The sequence below is a fragment of the Plecotus auritus genome (assembly GCF_963455305.1).
Source record: "Plecotus auritus genome assembly, chromosome: 4".
Classification (NCBI taxonomy): domain Eukaryota; kingdom Metazoa; phylum Chordata; class Mammalia; order Chiroptera; family Vespertilionidae; genus Plecotus; species Plecotus auritus.
This window is the reverse complement of record NC_137775.1, coordinates 181,056,564-181,078,749: the sequence shown is the minus strand read 5'-3', so window position 1 is coordinate 181,078,749 and position 22,186 is coordinate 181,056,564. Positions and strand designations below refer to the sequence as shown.

The 22,186-nt window shown below is 37.3% G+C and overlaps 1 protein-coding gene across 3 annotated transcripts in view; it reads left to right on the top strand.

The window, feature by feature from the left end:
- Positions 1–22,186, top strand: part of SKAP2 (src kinase associated phosphoprotein 2) — a 298,781-nt gene that overhangs the window by 211,755 nt on the left and 64,840 nt on the right. For all 3 annotated transcript variants that reach the window (XM_080663558.1, XM_080663557.1, XM_080663559.1), the window contains 5 exons: positions 5,447–5,524; positions 6,769–6,852; positions 18,196–18,320; positions 19,189–19,252; positions 19,657–19,794. In XM_080663558.1, coding sequence (XP_080519684.1) covers positions 5,447–5,524; positions 6,769–6,852; positions 18,196–18,320; positions 19,189–19,252; positions 19,657–19,794 — 489 coding nt within the window. The remainder of the gene's footprint in view (positions 1–5,446; positions 5,525–6,768; positions 6,853–18,195; positions 18,321–19,188; positions 19,253–19,656; positions 19,795–22,186) is intronic.

Below are 22,186 nucleotides of genomic sequence, written 5' to 3'. Positions count from 1 at the left end.
ATTTTAACTTAAAGAGAAAACGGTATTTCATTTTAAGCTTATATCTCATTTTCTCAAAGTGGTTATTTATCATAGTCTTTTTTTAAAAAAAAGGCTATTGTTTTTCTGAGTTAAATTAATTTTTTTGCTTTAGAGAAGGTGATATAGGCAGATACATACATGCATATACATAGAAAAATTAGTAGCCAATTGTTATGTATTATAAGGGGTACAATAGACACAATAATAGTCCCCCAAAGAAGCGCACACCCTAGCCCTTGGGACCTGTAATTGTGTTGTTGCATGGCAAGGGGATATGAAGGTGGTAGGTGAAATATGGTTGCTAATCAGCTGACCTTAAAATAAGGAGATGATTCAGGTGGGCCCACTGTATATCCAGTATTCTTTAAATGGGGAAGAAGAGGGCAGAAGAATAAGAACCAGAGAGAGGCCTTTGTGAGAAAGACTCAACTAGCTACTGCCGGCTTTGGAGATGAAAAGGGCCAATAGCCAATGAACTAGGTTAGCCTCTGGGAGCAGGACAGCAAGGAAATGGATACTGCCCTAGGGCCCCCAGGAGGAACACAGCCCTGCTGGCACCTTGATTTTAGCTCAGTGAGACATTCTTTGGATTGCTGACCTCCAAAACTATAAGATAATAAATTTGCATTAAGCCACTTAAAAAAAAAAAGATATAGTCAGATACAAAGTAACTGAGAAGTTATTCTATATGGGAGATAGATTTTTATTTAAATTCTTTCTGTGAAATCTTATGATCTATTATTTAAAAGTGGCCTTTACCAAAACATAAAAGTGTAAAGGGTACCCTGTATTATAAATATATGAAATAGTAATCTTGTTTTTAGAGTGAAATTTCTCATAGTGAACCATATTTTTTAATGACTGATTCAGTATATTCATATGCTTCCAACCCTGTAAATAATTGAGGGATTATTACAGGGGTTTCTACAAACAAGTAATTCTGGAATTTTTAGGTAAAAAGCATACTTTAATTCTATAAGGAGTAATTTTTATGTATTATAAAAATGTGTTATCTTGTGGACTATCATTGGACCAAGGAATCAGAAATCTTTTGTATATCTAATTTTATGAGCTAAGGATAGCAGTCCTATATTAAAAATTTATCTTAAAAAAACAGTCATCAGAAATGTAATTAGGTAGTTCAAATTCTGGTCATACACTTAAGCACACTCTAAGGTAAAAGAAGCAGTTGTAATTGAAAGAGAAGGAAAATATAACTGTGGATAATACTTTTGATCCATGGCTTTTTTACTATTATTTAATGGATATTGATGAACATACTTGATTTCAGATTCTTCTTAATTCTGACTCTTAATTATTCTCTTAATCGTTCTATTATTGCCATTTGAATTTTACGTATTTTGGTAGACTTCCATGAAAATTGGTAGCAGCCACAATTATATACATATATATTTTTTATTAGACTGAGAATAGACCTTTAATACATCTTGGATCATATACATGAAGCATTTCCTGCATACATATAGCTATAATGTTAATAGCTCGTGTCTTCTTTGGTTTCAGACAGTCCTGTTTGAAGACATATTGAAACTCCCATGAGGCATTAGGAATTCCATTTCAAGAAGTAGAGCTAATAAAGGCAAACGTGAATTATCCTAATAGTTATTCAGTTTTTTGCTTGGTAGTTTTTAGAGTGACCTGCCACTTTATAGAGCTGGGAGAGACGAGCAGATGGCAAACCTGTGAGTTGCAACCTCTGGTTTTGCCCTCAGTTGTCATTACATGGGTCACTGTATTAGTGTTTAAAGCCTTGTCCCCAAGGCTTAACCCCTGGGAATTCTGAGGTCCTACTAATTAGAAGTTGGCCATCTTTGTGTCTAATCCCATTATGAGCCTTTTTTTATTAAAGGGCATATTATGATAAACTTAGACATCACCAGAACTAGTTAGTATATTCATCAGTTAATACTTTCTGAAAAGGGTAAAGTGATAAGTGAGAAAATAAGCTCTGCAAAAGGACTATGCTGAAGTAAAATAGCCACTAGAGTTAGTAATCTTTTACTGCCTATAGTGGCTATTTTCTTATAGGTTACTAGAGGCCCGGTGCATGAATTTGTGCACGGGTGGGGTCCCTTGGCCTGGCCAGCAATCAGGGCTATCGGGGCTGATTGGGGCTGCTGGCCTGGGGGGGGGAGGGGCCACGGGAGGTTGGCCGTGGGAGTTCACTGACCATCAGGGGGCAGCTCCTGTGTTGAGCATCTGCCCCCCTCGTGGTCAGTGTGCGTCATAGCAACTGGTCGTTCGGTCGACCGGTCATAACGGTCGCTTAGGCTTTTATATATATAGATTGTTTCATATGTCCATTGAAAATAATTTTATTTTTTTCTACTAAAAAAAAACTGATAAAAAGATGTGAAATTCTAAATTTTTCATGTGAAGGGGCGAATTAATAGAATACGAAAAATATTAATTTATGCATTTATTTTCTTTATGGATATCTAGACCAAGGTCTCAAACTTTTAAAATGACATAAAACAAGTAATTATATGCTAGATCTCAAGGAAGTTATCAGTTGCTTTACAAAAACTATATTGTGAACAGTTTCTACATTTGATATCTTTGAAAGTTGAACCCACTGGGGATCGGGGCCATTTGTTAATGAAAGTACAAGAAAAAGTATTAATGTGGATATATTTCATGGAATCCTAGAATTAGGGGGGCCTTAGAGATAATCTAACCTAATTTTTTCATGTTTTAGATGAGGAAACTGATACCCAGAGAGGCTTAGTGACCTGCTGAAGGTCACAAATTTGTAGAACTGGGGTTTTATCACAGACCTCTTTAACCTATACCATGCATCTTGAAATCAATATTAATGTAAAACTGAGATTCTGGGTATCTGCTATATCACAAAACCATTTTATTTAATATTTGTATTCATTAAGTTTAGGTTTCTCTCCCTTGTTAGGGCATAGTTTCTCTGTTTTGTTCTGCAGGCATATAAGTGAATTTTTGCAGTTAAAACCTTTTAGAATAGTATAAGTGTCAGCAACTCTGTGTCTTTGTATCTATTACAGAGTCTTTCGAATCAGGGAAAGTGACACCTAAGTTTGTGTGTGCAGATGTGAAGTAACGTGTAATTAAATTGCACTTGTGGAATAATGAGTTCTGAGTCAGGAGTGGCTCTGGGAACTGAAGTTCATTTACAAACTGTTTTCTAAAGCTAAGTACCCAATATACCCTTCAGTCAGAAATGTCTACAAGATCTTGGACATGATCTTGAAATATATAGGAGACAAAACAGAAAGCATTTTTCTACCTTTATGCAAAATTATAATGCATGAAATATTGGAAATAGTGGAACTCTTCTCCATTTTTCAGATTCTACAATTTATTCTTTAACGTGCTGGTGGGATACATCCACTATACACACAGTTTGCTTTTAAGACACAAGTTTCAAGAGATTCTAGAACTCTTGAGTTATCCTTTACAAACAGTGTCCTTGTGAACAAAATACCAATCTAAGAAAATTTGGATTCCACTGCTGTCTCCTCCCCCACCCCCAGCCTTACCCAAACCCCCATCCCCACCCCAGAGTTGCTAGGAATATAGTAGGCACTTGATTCATGCTTATTTGAATCTCATTTGAATTCACTGTGATGTTGTTACCATTGTGCATGTTTCAGACTCCCAAGTTGCAAGTTGGAAGAAGACCCATTCCTTGCCTGCTCATGTAAGGTGCTTTAGAAAGTAGGACCATTATAGAACCAATCATGTTCATGTTATACAAAGGAAACTAGTCTTGGTCAGTATGTGCCTCTTTCCTTAGGGTACTGACCGCTTGTGGCCACTTAAGCCAGCCCACGTGGTAAACCTCCGCAGCAGAAACAGTCTGTTCCACACTAGGAGTTAATTCTTTCTCTTCCCTTAGTTATAATTCTCTGTCAACCGCTTTCACCTCACCAAAAGAAAATCTTGGAACTGCTTTTAAAACAACTACCATGCTTAACTTGTGCAGTTACCAAATCATGCTTTTCCCCTCTTCTCATTAAAATTCTCTAAGCAACATTGGTCTTGAATTGACAGCGGCATCTATTCATTCAAATAGATACAGTTACACTAACATATAATATTTAATTATAACAATAAAACCTACATTTGACCAAATGTCTGCTATGTGCCAAAGGATTAAAGTTCAGAGCTAAATTTATTTCAGGGACAAGGGTGTGAATTTTGATAGGGAAACAGAACCGATAAGGTAATTGTGAATTTGTTAGAACGTTGTATAATTGGCTGTGTTGCGTAGTTTCTCATGGTGAGATAATATAATTGTGTGTTTGGCAGCTCTTCTTTTGTTACCTGCCAGATAGGTTTATATTAGCCTCCATGAGTCCTTGTACCTACATTTGTATAGTTAATTCTTGGAGTTACTGTGAATCTTCTTAAATGGTGGCATACTACTGATCATTGTAGGTATAGTGATAGGAGGTCTAAATGATGCAACAATTCATGCTTTTTAAAGGGAATTTACTACTTTTTACATCTTGTTACAAAATTTCAATTTCTACCATCAAAAGTATTCAGTGTTTATATGTTTATGGTGCTATACAAATCAAATGGGTCTTTTAAGAACTTAAAATCCAGGGGGTTGCGGGGAGGATGAAGAGGGTAAAGGGGGTCAAGTATATGGTGATGGAAGGAGACTAGACTTAGGTGTTGAGCACACAATGGAATATACAGATGATGTTCTATGAAGTTGTACACCTGAAACTTATATAATGTTATTAACCAATGTTACTCCAATAAATTTAATTTAACAAATCTAAAGTATCTAAAGGGATGACTAATAATAAACTTTTTTTTAAAGTTTACATGTGTATTAAACAAACCCTAGATACTGGACAAATAGCAAAAAAGATTTAGACAAATGAATTTCTCTTTGAGTACAACCAGGAAGAGAGAATTTGGCTATGGGCTCAGAGAAACAAATTTTAGCATTTGCTTTTTGGGGAAAATCATTTTACGTTTTGCTTGATAAGAAGAGGGACATACAAGTAAGAGTTGGCATGTATAAAAATTCTTGAAGAGTTAATCCAACATAAATATAAAGAAGCTTACATGATTTATTTGAAATCTCTTTCAGGATTTCATTTCATTTATTTATAATGGTTTCCTAGTCCTTTACTTAGACTATGGGTCAAAAAGTATTGCCCTTTAGAAATCATTCTGTTACATAATATTGCTGTATTTGGGGGAGCATAATATATTAAGATATAGGAGTATAGAAGTATTTTTTTAGGAGGGGGAAAAGGACAACGCTATGGAATGGGTCTGAAACAAAGCTAATAAACTTTGGTTGAATTTATTTGGGTAATTAAACGTACACTGAATCTAATGAGACCTGGTACTTGGTTTTTCTAAAATGGGTTGCTCACTACTTTCTCTTCTCCTCTACTTCCCACAGGAAACCAGTTCCCTCCAGTGGCAGCACAGGACCTGCCTTGTGTTTTTAAGGCTGGATACCTTGAAAAACGCAGAAAAGGTAAACTTAAGATTCTGATGAAAAATCTGAAAATGGTTTTATCCTTGGATAAAAGATGCCTGCAGTGTACATGTGGAGCCAGTGTTCTCCTTAGGTGATTGAAGAGTTTTAAGACTCTAAGAAAATCTGGATGACATTATCCAAATGAAAAAGTACAGCTTTTAGCTTTAAATAATTTTTATAACCAACATTTGCTAGGTTTTTAGTTATCAACCCCAGTCATTTGTAATGATTCAGGAGCTGTCTCCTGCCTGTCAGAGGAAGGCGCGGGCCATGACTGTAATCTCAGGGATGGGATTTCTCACCGCTGTCCGACCACCGAGCAGCTGGTTCTCCTGCGCCTCACCTGGCATACAGCGTGCCTGCCATGGTCCAGCCCAGCCTGGCCTGTTTTCCACCATTTTCTATTACTCATTCAGTGTTCCTCTCCATTGGCTATGATAACTGGGAGTTGACCATATGGTCTCACTCTTTCAACACCAATATATAATGGAAATGAAATACGGAGGAGGTGTGATGATATGGGAAATGAAAAGCAGAAAGTCTCTTCATTTCCATTCTGCTTATCTCTCAGGGACTCCCTTTGGGTCTTTCTATTTATATTCCATTTGCTTTCCTTAGCTTTTTAAGCTGAGTTTTAAAGCTGAAAGAGATAATAGAAATAATCTAGGCCAGCTCCTCCTCCTCTTTTTCGTAACAGATGAGAAAATGAGACCCAGATGAATCCATTATCTGCAGGCTGTGGAGTCAATCCTGTGTGGACCGTCCCCAGCAGGAAAGTTTGTTAGCGTTCTGTTGACCCCATAAACATGGCAGCTCCAGCTCTGCCTCACTTTATTCCTTTGAGCTTAGTTTTTGTCTCTTGAAAAGAAGATACAAATGAATTAGTCCTAGAATTTTAGAGCTAAACAGGAACCTTAAAAATCATACTAACATATTCTTTTACAATAAAGAACTGCCTGGCTGGCGTGGCTCAGTGGTTGAGCATTGACCAATGAACCAGGAGGTCAGGGTTCGATTCCCAGTCAGGACACATGCCCAGGTTGTGGGCTCAATCCCCAGTAGGAGCCGTGCAGGAGGCAGACAATCAATAGTTCTCTCCCATCATTGATGTTTTTATCTCTCTCTCCCTCTCCCTTCCTCTTGAAATCAATAAAAGAAATACATTTTTTAAAAAGAACTGGTGTTATGTTTACGTATGTTGTGTATAGTATCTAAATTGTTTCCTTTCCCCTTTATTGTAGATCACAGCTTTCTGGGATTTGAATGGCAAAAACGGTGGTGTGCTCTCAGTAAAGGAGTGTTCTATTATTATGGAAGTGACAAAGGTAGTATTGGTGTTCAGTTACCTAAACTTCTATTGCATGAGGGCTTGGAAGCTATGCTTCACTCCCCCTCCCCGCCCCCCTTTTTTATTTTGGTACAGAGTAAACTGAAAACAGATGGAGAAAGAATAACTGAGAACTTTAACAATTATAGTCTAAGACTGATTTATAATTCTATTTCATTATTTGATAAATTCTCCAAATTCCAGAATGCTCTAAAAGTTAATACAATTATGTTTTATTGAATTAGCAAAGAGAGTAAAATAACTCTTTATGTGGACTTTCACCGTAGGAAATATTTATCATCCAAGCTATCGTTGTAGAATCTCTGGAGAAGTTAAGACCATTAGGATTATGAGAATGTAGCTGTTTAAGCACTTCAGCTATATTAACTTGTCTGTGCGGTAAGGTACTATTATTAGTCCCATTTATTTTACTGTTTGAAAAACTGAGAACAGAGAGGTTAAGTGACTTATTCATGGTCACAGAGCAGGTAAATGGCAGATCTGGGCTTTGAATTGAGGCATAATGGTTAGAGTCCATACTACTAACCACTATTGTCACTATATTAATTTAGAAACAAGATATACCTTGTAACTTCATTTACTAATTAATAAATCTCTTAGTCATAGTTTAGATAATTTTAACTTCATTATTTGAACAAATAAAGTCATTAAATATTGAAATTTAAACAGTATAAGTTTTTATTTTTCCTAGGAAAAGAAGGTCAGAAATTGAATATTATAGATTAAGGGTCATACAGAAATAGCTAACATTCATTTCCATAAAGGACACTTAAGGAGAAAAGAGACATAAAAGTTTAATATCACTGAATATAAGCTTTCCCATGGAATTCTTATCAGTGTTGTCACTTGTGTTGTTTGGAAATTTATGTTTTATTTGACATTATTTGCATATTTTAGTTTTTTTCTTATTATAATACTGGAGGCTCAGTGCACGAAATTCCTGCATAGGTAGGGTCTCTAGGCCTGGCGGGTGATTAGGGCCGATCGGTGCCTTCTGGCTACCGGCCAGGGCCTGCCTTTGTTCTGTGTTGCCTCCTGGTGGTCAGTGCATGTCATAGTGAGCGATTGAACTCCTGGTCTCCTGGTCGAACTCCCAAGGGGACACTTTGCATATTAGCCTTTTAAATATATAGATTAGGCAGATATAATAAGTCTATTTCAGATAAATTTGAAATACATGCATGATGCTAGAAGTTGATCTCCCCTTTTGACTAATAGAATTAACAAATTAAGAATTAATTTAGTTGGTAGTTTGCATTCTGTCACTAATTTACAATATGTTCAAATGTAATAATGGCATCAATGGAATCCAATTTAATAAAAGAGTAATATGCAAATTGACCGCCACTCCAAGACACAAGATGGCCGCCCCCATGTGGTCAAAGATGGCTGCCCCCATGTGGACACAAGATGGCCACCACAAGATGGCCTGCAGGGGAGGGCAGTTGTGGTCGATCAGGCCAGCAGGGAGGGCAGTTAGGGGTGACCAGGCCTGCAGGGGAGGGCATTTAGGGGCAGTCGGGCCAGCCAGGGAGCAGTTAGGTGTTGATCAGACGGGCAGGGGAGTGGTTAGTGGGTGATCAGGCTGGCAGGCAGAAGCGGTTAGGGGCAATCAGGCAGAGGCAGGTGAGCAGTTGGGAGCCAGCAGTCCTGGATTGTGAGAGGGATGGCCAACTGCCCGGGATCAGGCCTAAACAGGTGGTTGGACATCCCTCAAGGGGTCCCAGATTGGCGAGGGTGCAGGCTGGGCTGAGGGACACCCCCCCCCCCCCGTGCACGAATTTCGTGCACCGGGCCTCTAGTATAAACTATAAATAACTATTAACAGGCAGCCTTCCTTCTTCTGCTAAGGCAGTGGTTCTCAACCTTTCTAATGCCGCGACCCTTTATACAGTTCCTCATGTTGTGGTGACCCCCAACCATAAAATTGTTTTCGTTGCTACTTCATAACTGTAATTTTGCTACTGTTATGAATTGTAATGTAAATATCTGTGTTTTCCAATGGTCTTAGGCGACCCACAGGTTGAGAACCGCCGCTGTAGAGCCTAAGACCATCGGAAAACACAGATATTTACATTACGATTCAGAACAGTAGCAAAATTATAATTATGAAGTAGCAACGAAAATAATTTTATGGTTGGGGGTCACCACAACATGAGGAACTGTATTAAAGGGTAGCAGCATTAGAAAGGTTGAGAACCACTGTGCTAAGGGAAGTAGGTGATTTTGTCCAAAAATTTAGAGCCCAAGTTTAGTTATGATTATCATACGTCATTTACGTGCATTACTAGTATAGAAATACTAGAGGCCCGATACACAAAATTCATGCAAGGGACTCAGCCCTCACAGCCCCAGCTTTGTCTGGAAGGTCATCTGGAAGGTCGTTCGGCTGTCCGGACCAATTAGCATATTACGCTTTTATTATTATAGATAATTTTGTACAGCATCATGAATTGAGATCAAGATCTCACTTTTCTATAAAGAAATATCCTCGATTTTATAAGACCAGAGGAGGGAGGTTGCAAAACCTTATGGTTTGGTTCAGTTAGGCTTCTCATTTCTAAGTTCTTTCGCAATCAATGAATATTAATGTCTGTTTCCTCCACCCCAGTCCTAACTGGTATATACCAACTGTTAGGGCAGGGATTCACCAGTTTCCCAAAAACCTAAGGAATGTTTATGTTTATTTCAAAGGCTAATGTTCACTAAATAAATTCTAGGGCTTTTTTGGGTGTGGGGCGGGTATTGGTTAAATTCCCATGTCTAGTCTTATTTGTTGAAACCTTTTGGTAACAAGATTCTTTGTAATTTGTGTTTTTAACTACTTTGTGATCCATTTAGCCAGCTCTACCACCACGGCTTTTTTAAAATTACAATTCCAGCATTCCTTTCTTATGTGGATGCTTGAAGATCTGGTTTACATTTCTTTAAATTCTTCCCTGTCTGTTACTATGAAGCCTCCTGTTGCCATGGAGATTTCAAATCTGCTTTTAGTGGTTCTTTTCTCTGTGGCTGCTTCCTTTGGAATTCTTGGCCAGTTCTTTTCCTTTTAGGGACTCGGGGGAGGGAGAATCTATCTTTAGACAGTTTTAATTGCTTGTTTGTCATGATCCTAATGTCCTTCCTTTGTATCTTTTTCTTTCCAGGAAAATGTATGTGTCCTATGAATTTTTTTTTCTCATGTGAAATTGGGTAACCGATTTGTACAGTCTTGTTTACTGTTTGTGCGAACCATTTACCTAACTTTGGAAAGAGCTATTTAGATATATGAGAACTATAATCCTCCAACTAAGTAGGATTTAGATAAATGGATTAGAGAGGCGCAGAAGGAGTTGATACACTTACTAGGTTAAACTGTACTTGGTTACTGCTTGACAGATACATTGTTCATATTTGCTAACATACTGTGTGCGCCAAAAACCATTTTGACCCATCAAGATAGTAATGGCTTAGAAAGAGTAGTTCCAGTCTCTAGGGTAAAAAAATGCACTTACCTTTATATCCATAAATATTATCTGTATTTATTATTCATGGCCATTTGGGGCCCTTAAGTAATAAATATATATAGAGTGCATATTTCATCACTTCATAAAATGGCATCCATCCTTTCTTCTCCTTCCTCTTCCTTTGATTGTTCGAATCTCATTCATCAAAATTGTTTGGTCCTACATGCTGATACTGCCATCAAGGTAGTCACTCATTCACTCATTCATTCATTTCTTTATTTGATAAACATCTATTGAATACTAGGCACTGGCAATCCTAAAATAATCCTGCCTTAGAGGTACTCACAGTTTAAGTGAGAGGAAGAGAGGAAGTTGCGTGATTAGAAATGGGGGCTGGATGGATAAACTGATCACTTCAACCAGGAGTAATAAGTGATTTAAATAAACTATCTTTGGATCACAAAGGAGGGGTGGCTAACTGCCTAGGGGAGTTAGGGAATACTTTCTGGTGGAGAGGACATTGGGCCTTAAATAATGAGTAGGAGTCTATCAGGTGATGAAGGGTACAATGGGCATTCCAGGCAGGGGAACAGCAGAGATTGTGAGTTGCAAAAAAGCTTTGGATAAGATCAAAGAGATCAAAGCTGGAATCAAGGCAGAGCACAGAGTGAGTGAGGGGCGGTGGCACATACAGCTAAAAGAGCGGGTCAGGATCTGATTAAGCCTAGGGCTTTATGGCCAGATTTAGTTTTTAGGAAGCAATTGTGATAGTATTGTGGGGATGGATTGGAATGGAGAGAGAACAGGTCAACAGGATCACGTCAAAGGATCTTGAACCAGAGAGACAAGAGAGGTTATCCCAGGGCTGCTGAGAGGCAGACCCCGCCGGCTCCACGGTCATGCTCCTGCCGCAACCTGGTTATCATCAGCCCCTTCAGCATGCCTGTAAATGATGGCTCATTGAGGAGCCTGTTGCAAACTCACGTTTTATTTTGGTTTTCCCTTTTTCTTTTTAACCTCCATATGATCTTGAATCCACATAATGAACCTTACTTATCTCTTCTCACTTTTGAAAGGGGAGTGGTTAGTTTGTAACATTCTCTTTCCTTCCCACGGAAGAGGTTTTGCTGTCCCTACCCTCCACTCCCCAATTAAAGAAACTCTTGGTGCCATCCAGGATTCGGCAGCTGCTAGTAGCCTTGGTCCTACCAAATCATCCTAAATGCATCTCTAAAGTTATTTATTACACCAGGTGGGTGTGACTTTTTTCAGTGTTGTATCTTTTCTAATGACTAGAAGTCATTAGAAAGTTGGGCTTACTACAGATAATTTAAAATAAAACATTTAGGTTGACAAGGAAATAAAATTTTTATTGAAATTGACCTCTGCTCTCTCCCTCCACAACCTCACCATTGATAGGAAAAATAGGATATATCTGTTCAGTTTGGACAAAAATTATAAAGTGTCTTTTGATGTTGAAATAGCATCGGAGTTCTCTTTGAATATTTAAAAATATTGTTAAAGGACAGAGTGTATGTACAATTGGAAGTTCTGTTTTATAACGACAACTTTAGTAATAGCCATAAAAGCTTACCCTTTTCCCCTAACTTATTTGATAGAGGCAAATTCCTGGGTCAAGGCACCAGCATGTTATAATTATATGATAAATATGTATAAAATGTGTAAATGAAATATTTTTAAAATTTATAATATAATTTTCTTTGTGTAAAGAAAGATAATACCTTTGTTATTCTTTAAGACAGGGGAATAGTTAATTCTACTTTTTATCATAATTATTGCAATTTTATAGGCTTTGAGACCTTTGATATGCAAATATTAACTTTATAATTTATCACAATAAAATGTGAAGTAAAAGGCCTTTATTTCTTCCTTTATATGTAGTTAAGAGACCTTGTAACAGTATAGAGAAATTAAAATGTACACCTGATATTCGGTGGGATTTTATCAACATGTAGAGATATTCAGGTACATATTAAGTCTTATGAAGGGTCTGATGATAACAAATCATGCTGGTTTGCAATAAACAGGATTCAGTTTGAATTAAAATATATCTACTTCCATATATAGGTTGAAGATATATAGAGATTGAAGGTAGATATATTTTAAATCAAACTGTGCACTGCTATAACTATTACGGAGATATAGATGTATGGATGTTGCTGTACCTCTCGGTGTATATATAGAGATAGATAGATACAGCGACCAGTAGACTTTCTTTGAACATCTTTGTGTCAGGTGTTATTAATACAAAGCGGCATAATACATTGGCTCAGAGGAATGGGCACAGAGGACCCATAAAACAGTATGATATGTAGAAGCTGGCTCACGGGGCAGTAGGTGAGTGAAGGCTCTCAGCCAGGAAGGGATGGGGTCAAGTTGTTACATGTCAGGAGTCTGGCCTTCCCTGTCTAAGGGACAGTTCAAGTTTGTAAGCATTGAAGGTTAGTAGATGGCATGAGAAACTCTGGTTGGGTGTTGGGAAGATCACATTGACAGCTGTCAGGAGAAGGTGAGACAGAAGGCAAGATGTGTTCCGAAGCTGAGAGTGGCTGAGAGGTTGTACCAGCTCACGTGCGTGAAGGAGCTGCAGGTTATCTGAAACGTGTTAGCCGCCCTCCCTTGCACGTGTAGCAGCCGGACCCTTTATTCTCTCATTATCGTAGGTAGGATACGAAGATGTTCTCTGTGAAATGTTTATCTTAGCAATAGCTAGGTGCTGCGATCATCTAATAGACCATATCACAGTTATTACCTGAATTTCCGTTGTAGAGAAAAACAATTGGTATAGTCAAAAAAGGAGAAACAGGGCTTTAAATTCCCATTCTACAGAAAGGCCGCTAATGTATTTGTTCTTCTCTTATTTACACATGCTTCATGCTATCGTGTTATCAATCATATTTATGCCTGTGTGGCTGTATAAAAAAAACAAAAACGACTTGATTTTTATTTTAAAGAAATAAAAATGTTTGGGAAATTCCTAAAATTTCCTCTACCAGATCGTATGAGCCAAACTCTCAATTCTAACGAACATGCTTCCCTTTGAGCCCATAAATATCATCTGTGTTTATTATTCAGAGCCATTTGGGACCTTTAAGTAAAAACATATATAATTTGATATTTCCTCACAGTATAACTCAAAGCACCACAAGTATATTGCTGGATTAACATCAGCAGCTGTATTTCTACGAGCTGTATAAACAAGGAAAATGTTCATATGTCTTTAACTGAGGGCCCAGAACAACTTGTTAATCAGTTTGGTAAATTTTTTTGGAAGGGTTTAGTATTAAGGTGTGTATTTTCCTCTTGCCTTCTAATTAAATGAGCATTAATACTTATGGAAATAGCATGAGTTATTCACTAGGGGGAAAGGCCTCAAATACAAGAAGCAGACATTGGAAATTTCTGAACACATTGCCTATCTTTCTGTTCCCTAGTCATTTGTCCCAAGGTAGCATTCTTGGTAAAAACAACAGAAACTAACTTTGTTTAACTACGTAGAAAAGGAGATTATTGGGAGAATATCGACTCTCGGACAGAATTGATGGGAAGGCTGAACAACCAGGCTCAGAAAGCAGGCAAGGACTAAGGGAGGGAAGATGGCCAGGACTTCCGCCCAGGTGTGGCCTCTGGGAGACACATTGCTGGGACACACGGCTGCCCTGTGCACCTGCTCCAGTCGGTGAATGCCACTGCCCTAAGGACGGATTCTGAGCTCCCCTCGGATTCTCCTGTTACTCCAGGTGTAGGTCCCGGGCTGGAGTATCTGCTTGGCTGATCGGATCAGGGAAAATCTACCTTATTCCGGCATCTGGGGGGAAGCTGGCTGTGCCCTGACAGTCCCAGGACTAACATGGGAAAGCTACCTGGATTCCGGGGATCCTCAAATGACGAATGCCCACTACTTCTAGGAATGCTAGGTGATTTGGCATGATTTAGTTATGTTTATACTGTATGTAAGATGGTAGGAAAATAGTTGGTGTTTTAAGCATATTTTCTGAGAGCCAATAAAGAGAAAAAGGAAATATATTTGCAAGAAAAACAGGACTGACTGGATTTTGGTAGGCGGTAGTGGGGTGGAGCGAGGAAACATGGGGACAGTGGGTGAAGCATGATGTTTCGTTTTCTGGTTTGGTGGCTCAGTTAATGGAGGTGCCACGTACTGAGAGGGAGGACAGAAAAGAAGGATCACAGGTGTTCTTTCTTAAGGTGATCTCCACTGTGGGCATGGTGTATTCATTGTGCCTACGGGACATTTTACGAGATAGTGAGCAGATGAAGACTTGGATGTGCAGTTCTGAAGCTGGACTAACATGGGAATTACGAGTCACAAGCATATTGATAGGAATTTAGTTCTTGGGGTCGGGTGCGGTGCCCAGTGAAAACTGTGAAGTGGGGGAGACAGGGATTTAGAGCATAGCCCTCATGGTTGCGTAAGAGGTGGGCACAGGGAGAGGCGGCCATAAAGCAGCTAAGGAAGTTGAACCCAAGTTGCAGAGGAAATGCAAGATAACGTTTATCTTCTCCACTGAGACTTCCTAAATTACATGTTCTAGAACAATCGTTTTTCAAGCATTAAATGTCTAGCAAAATCACCTGGTGTGCTTGTCAAAAATTTGGTTTCCTGGACCCACCTCCAGAGATTCCTAGATAGCAAGTGCCGAGTGGTGGCCCTTTCTGCATTTTTAACCGGCGTCCAAGATGGTTGTAACGTAGGTGATACTGGAAATGTACCTGGAGAAACGCCTTTCCAGGAGACAGTGTGACAGCAAGGCTTTGGAATCAGACTTACGTTAGGGTCCTGGCTTTTACCACTTACTGGTTGTGTGGCCAGGAGCAAGTTGGTTACTTTCAGGCTTGTTTTCCCGTCAGGGCTGGAGATATAATAAAAACCTCCTCTCTCTTAGAATTATTCCAGGGTGGATAGGAGATATACTCCATTAAATTCCTGGCATACAGAAGGAGCTCAGTAAACGTCACTTGTCTTTTTGACACTTGAAAAACCCGGAACACAGCTGTAAACCTAAAAGCCAGGGGGAAAAGAAGGAAATAGCTATCATCAACCTCATGCATTTTGTTTTGTAAGAGATCAGAGCCACCTGCTTTTTACCTTGAGCCTACTGAATTAGAATTGTGTAAAATTAAGTTACTGATTTAATAGATTTCATTATCTAGGTTTCTCCTGGCAGCCTTTAGTTCTATAGACATTAAATTCGAATAGCATGATATAGGCAAGGTTAAAGTGTGAAACAGAAGCTGAGGGAAATTTAATAGAGGGACAAACACCTAAAAAGTCTTGAGGGCATCACTGTGTTGTAACAATATAAAAACTAACATTCAAGTTAATACTACTAGATCATCAAGGAAATGTTAAATTATGTTTAAAAGCATTGTTTGAGAAGTGGGGAGATGAAAGATTTCCATTACAATTACTAACATTTTAGAGCTTGGGCACTTAAAGGAATAACCTTCTGCTATTTGGGAAGTTCACTGAAATGAAATATTTTATGCATCTTTTAAAGTCTGGGTAGATGAACTTATATGACCGTATTTCTCTTGTGATTGACACGTTACTATTTTTAACAATCTGCCTCTAGTCAACAGGTGACCTTGAAACTGTCCCTGCACTGGGGAACTAACCTATTTATAAATTATTATGAATTGCCATTGAATGCTAAGGTTTCTCCTTTGTCTCTGTCTCAAAGAGAGGCTGACGTGAAGGGAGAAGACCAGGGTCTTATCGTAGCCGTATTTTGCTCATTTCATGTCTTGAGCTTCCTGTCTCACACTGGCTAATTGGAAATATGGCTACTTTATGGTTATGGATTTGCAAAAGCTATTGAGAAAGAGTAATGAAAGTCCCTCCATTTTCTTCAGTCTTTCTGGTACACTATACTCCTACCCCCACTTGGATGTTTGTATGATTATTTATTCTCTAATACTCAGTAACCAACTGAATAGGTCTAGGTATAAGTTGCTTCTGACTACTTTCATATCTTGTAGTGAAAATTTAATCCATTTGCAGTCTAGTGGATCATTAATGTTTCTCGAGCACTTAAATATGTATTGAGTATGTGTGTATGTGTGTGTGTGTGTGTGTGTGTGTGTGTGTGTGTGTGTGTATGTGTTTCAATGAGAAGGCAGAAAAGGTCTGGTAAGGTGTTACTAGCTTCTGTCTCACTTTACTTATAATGCTACCTCACTGGTTTTAAGTGTTCAGTTTAAATTTATTGAATGAGTGGATGAATGACTTAGTCTTCTTTGAGAATATTAGAAGAACCAACTGTGCTTAACCATTTATTATTACTATTGTTGTTGTTGTTCCCCAATATTATTGTTCTAGTTAGGTATTTTGCAAAATATGTCCTGGGAGTACCATTCCATAAAATGTTCTGTGAAAAAGGGTTCCATGGACAAGTAATTTTGGGAAATGCTGCATTCTAAATCTTTCTCCTAGAAAATCAATTAATATGTGAATATATTAAGGACCTCAAGAAGGCCTGCACTAACAAAACCTGTTTAAGTTTATTTAATTCAGAATTTCCCAAACTTACTTGATCAGAGAAACCTATTCATATCCCACAAAGCATATTTTGGTAAATGCTGCATGAATTTTTAGAATTTTTCTGAGTTCACTGTACACTGTTTCCACAAAGCAAACTTCAAATTTTTGAATCTGAATTGTTTATTCAATCAACCAAAGAGATGTAAATTATGAATAAATATGATTAGAATGTCCAGATTTAAGTCAGGAATTGCTAACTCAGATGATTTTTCCATTTGATGTTTTGAACAAGATGCAATCCCAATAACCTTTTAAAAATGTATGTTACTTCAGGCATTCAATTAGTATATTTAAGAAGAGAAGATATTATGTAATACATTGAGCTGAGAGAGCCCATCACCCCACGATATGGAAGCATTTCTATATTTGCCCTGAGTTCATTAAGGAAGACAGCTGTCCTTATTATTTAAACTAGGAAATAATCTAGGAAATAAACCTATAGATGCACAGCTTTTCTATGAAAATGACATAACTGGGTGAAATAGGAAAGCTAATTTTATTAGATCAGAGTATCAAATCCGTTGTTGTATTCCTGCTTTATTTTTCTTTAATATCTGACTGAAGTTCAACTCGTCTTTTCTTTTGACACTTCATCATATGAGATTCAAACGTGCTTTATTAGTTTAATTGTTCACTGACTGGTTAAGAAACCTACTTTCTTTGGTTTGGTTTTAGTAACTAATGCTTCTCTACTTTCTTTACCACTCCTCTCCATCCAAATACTTTGTTTTCCCCTCACATCTTTTAATAATTAATTTTGTTTTGTTCTGCTTTGTTTTTTAAATTTAGAGTTTGATTCATGTGAATTTGGGCATTTTTTTAAAGAAAATTTGCATTTTAGAGGCTTTAGAGGGGTGGTGAGGGAGGATGGTGATGAGAAGAGATAGTGGTAAATAAAGCCCAGCAGTCTTCATCTAGTCAGGTTCCCCACTGGCTTAGCAAGTCTGAAAGAACCACGGGTTTGTAGAGGAAATTCAAGAGTTCCAGTTCTTGAAATTTTTGTACATAAAAGTGTCTTATTTCCATAGATGCTTCTGAATAAGACCACTATCTTCAGACCTCTTTCTCCAGTTCACTAATATATCCTTTTTAAACCCAACCATCCCAAATACTTATGTGCTTTTAGAATTAAAAGTGATATCTAGAAACATTATTTAAGCATTATGTTACGAAAGCAATATTACCAAAAATGACTCCCAGAATTGACAAAGAAAATCGAAATAAAAGATAATTGGCCATTTGTACTCAGCTGTAATAAATGAAATTTTGCCTTTCATTTTATCTTCCACAGACAAACAGCAGAAAGGTGAATTTGCAATTGATGGCTACCACGTCAGGATGAATAACACTCTTAGGAAGGATGCAAAGAAAGATTGCTGTTTTGAAATCTCTGCTCCTGATAAACGTGTCTATCAGGTTGGAGTTTCTATGTTGTTTTGAAATTAAGTTGATAAAATGTTCTGGTTTCATTTATAAAGACATTAACATTTTGTTGAAACAACTCTCCCTGACATGTTAATAATAAAAAATATTGGTTTTTATACATTGGACATTCATAGAAGAGGTAATACATTTTAAAAAATTCAGATTAGTTCAAGTGATATCTTCTTGAAAGAGAACAAGCGAATATGTAATTTATCAGTTACCTCACATGTTGCATTTTATGTCTCTTTTAATAGAACTGTGTGATTTCTTTAAAGAATTACAAAGCAGAAAGAGTAAAGTTATCAAAAGAAAACTATCAGAGTGTTAATGCAGATTGCATGGCTTAGGGTTGTGGGAGAAAATGAAGGTAAGGGCACGAATCAGCTCTGCAATTCAGGAGCTATCAGTGAGCATCAATATGGAATGTATGTTTAATAAGTTTTAAATATCTGAGATTGCAGTTGAAAGCCAGTTAATTAAGTTGTCAGATAGTGTGTTGGAATCTGACAAGAACATTTTTAAGAAAACTATACCCAGCAGTCTAAAGAAATTCATGGGTGTCTTCTAATTGTCAAGGGCAAATTTTGTTCATCAGTTCTGTCTTTGACATTGATGAAGAGAAGCAGCTTTTTTTTCCTGCACAGCTGCCAGCTGCTGATCAGAGTTTCAAATCCATCATCCTCTGCTTCAATTACGTAAATTTGTCAAAATTAACTGTACATTATAAGAAGCATCCTTGCAAGAAAAGTAGTACTAGACATGAAAAGAATTACTAATGGTCTTCAAGAAATGATAAGAATGGGACATACTTTCTTTTCTACTGTGGTGATTTTTCTTGTTATTGTTTGTTTTTTATTAGTTCACAGCAACTTCTCCCAAAGATGCCGAAGAATGGGTACAGCAGCTGAAATTTGTATTACAAGGTAAGAGCAATCTATTGAACCAGTTATTGCAGCCTTTAAATACTGAATAACTGAAGGATTTGGATTTTCGTATGTCAAAAGCTTATTGAATTTCTGTGAGAATGACCAAGGGAACATGAATGGTATTAATACAGACCATTGACCACAGATTTAGACAAGTATTCTGTAAATTCCAATTGGCAATTTGGAATTCCCATATTTATGCACAAATCAGTTTTTTAAAATGTTTTAAGTTAATGATATAGCATATAATGATATTGTGATTTTGTAGGGCTACATTCGTTTAGAAAATAGGGTTTTGAAAATCTCTTTTGCGTTTTTTACAAGTCATAAACAAGTAAGAATTAATGAGTTTAATGGCATTATACATTCAAGATGTTTGCTTCCCAAAACATGTGTTGTAGATATGGGATCTGATATTATTCCTGAGGAGGATGAAGAAGGAGGAGAATTATATGATGATGTTGATCATCCTCTACCAACCAGCAGTTCACCAGCCAGCAGTCAACCCATTGATGATGAAATTTATGAAGAACTTCCAGGTATTTATTGTCTGGTTATTCATTTAGGATTTGGGGACTTTTATTTATTTTTAATGTCATCAAGTTGACAACTTAAGTAGAAAATGATGAGCTATTAAGAACAAGGACAAAGAGAATCTTTAAAATTCTATTTTACAAAAAGGGTTCTGCTTGAGGTATTTCAAGTGAGTGGATATACACTTATGAAAAGTGAACGGAATGTTAAAATGAAGCAGATACAGTCCTAATCTCACGGGACTTTTGGCTCATTAGCATTGTTTATGCTACATAATTTTTTAATTAAAAATTTGACTTGCTTTACAGTTTTTTCCACCAACTCACACATCATTTTTTATTTATACATCTTGGAACTTCCATTAACCAGAAGTTCTATGCACACCCCATATGTCAACAACTTCTGCCTCATGTATTCCTCCTCGCTCTAGTGTTTGGCATTGTCTTAGAGGAATATTGTTGAACTATAAACAAAGGCCCTTTAAAGCTTGGATTTTTCTTATTTCATATTTCATCGATATGGATGTTTTCTTATTCTACGTTTTTAAGCATGCTTTAGTGTTTGTATGCCTTGGTATCTGTTACATAACAAAATTAATTGTCTATCACTTTTAGTTTTAAGGGTCAACCTAAAATAGAAAGATAGGCATGTGGAACCTAGGATACTTAGAATATGAAAACATTCAAAGAATTATTGCATTACTCTAGATGAAATGAGCCCTTTGGCCATTAAAAATCTGCAGAGAATAAAAAGGATTATAAGCAGTATAATCCTTTAACATCATCTAGAGAGGCTATTTTTCTCTGAATAGAGCAATTTAATGACATAGTGTAAACCTTAAAATTGATTTCAAAAATACTTAAAATGTTCCAAAATAATGTACAAATGTCATTTTCATTGAAGTCAGTAGAGTATAGTAACTAGCACATGGACTTTAAAATCAGAAAGTTTAAATTCTGGATGTACCATCTAGCCAAGTGACTTTAAAAGTCAGTTTCTTCACTTATAAATGGGAAGAATGTCATGGCAGGGGCGGGGGGAGGGGAGCTAACGTATCTAAAGCTCTCAGCACCATGCTTGAATCATAGAAAGTCCACACTAAATTGTACATCACTATTATTTTTATTATTGTATCTGGTAAATTCTTACCAATGCTTATCTGAGGTCGAAGAATATTTTTCTGAACAAGTAAGAATTAGTGATTTTTTAAAATATATTTTTATTGATTTCAGAGAGGAAGGGAGAGGGAGAGAGAGATAGAAACATCAGTGATGAGAGAGAATCATTGATCAGCTGCCTCCTGCACACCCCACACTGGGGATCGAGCCCACAACCCGGGCATGTGCTCTGACTGGGAATCGAACCGTGACCTCCTGGTTTATAGGTCAACGCTCAACCACTGAGCCATGCAAGTTGGGCAAGAATTAGTGATTTTAATGGTATTATACATTCAAGATATTATAAAAACTACTCAAAATATATGTCTGCATATTGCCTTTCACTGCCCTAGGAGAAGACGATTAGTATAAAAGCATACTTTTGTGGGGAATAGTAATCTGTATATTTTTGTTAATTGTAATGAGCTTTGTGTTTATAGCTCCACCTTTCTGATTTATCCTAAGGAAATTGACATCTGCTATAGCATTAGTCATCCTCAAATAGGGCAGAATATTCTCTGCTTGCTTTTATCACACCATATCATCAATACAATTATTTTAGTTTAAAAACGTTCTTAAGAGCTTGTGAGAATGTATACTGATGTCAAATGGAAGAGTATAATCTCTTTAAATATACTATTGTCATGTACATTTCACTCCTCTAAAACCCTGCAATGAATGAGTCACATGACAGTTTTTGATTAGCTGTTAACTAAGTTGTGTTTCTTCAACTTGATCATTCTCTCCTCATGCTCCCAAATAAAATATTGGTAAAGAATAAAGATCAAATATTCATAGTCATTTTTGTAATAAAGGCCCAGTGAAAATCTCCTGGAAGTAGCTTAAAATCTTAAAAATATGAAACATCTTTTATTTTCTCTCACTACAGATGTTCTTCTTTTCCCCCTTTTTTTGGCCTGGGGCCATATGAGTGTTGGAAAAACTGGTTACTCTTTAGTCTTATTTCTGGCTGAGGTACTGGAAGAAACCTAAGCTGCTCTGGGATCCCGTGGCCCCTGCCTGGGATCCCAGTTGCTGTACAAAGTGATTGAGCTTGTAGGACCTGCAGCTGTGCCCCCCGGGAAGGAAGCTGGTGCAGGCAGCTGAGGAATGTCTAGTCTTCTTTCGTCCCCAGTGGAACCGAGACCCGCGTCAGCATCTGCACAGTTCAAGTTTGTCAAGTTTCAGCCAGTTAGAGTTAGACCTTTGTTTAATAATTAAATAATTACATATCTAAATT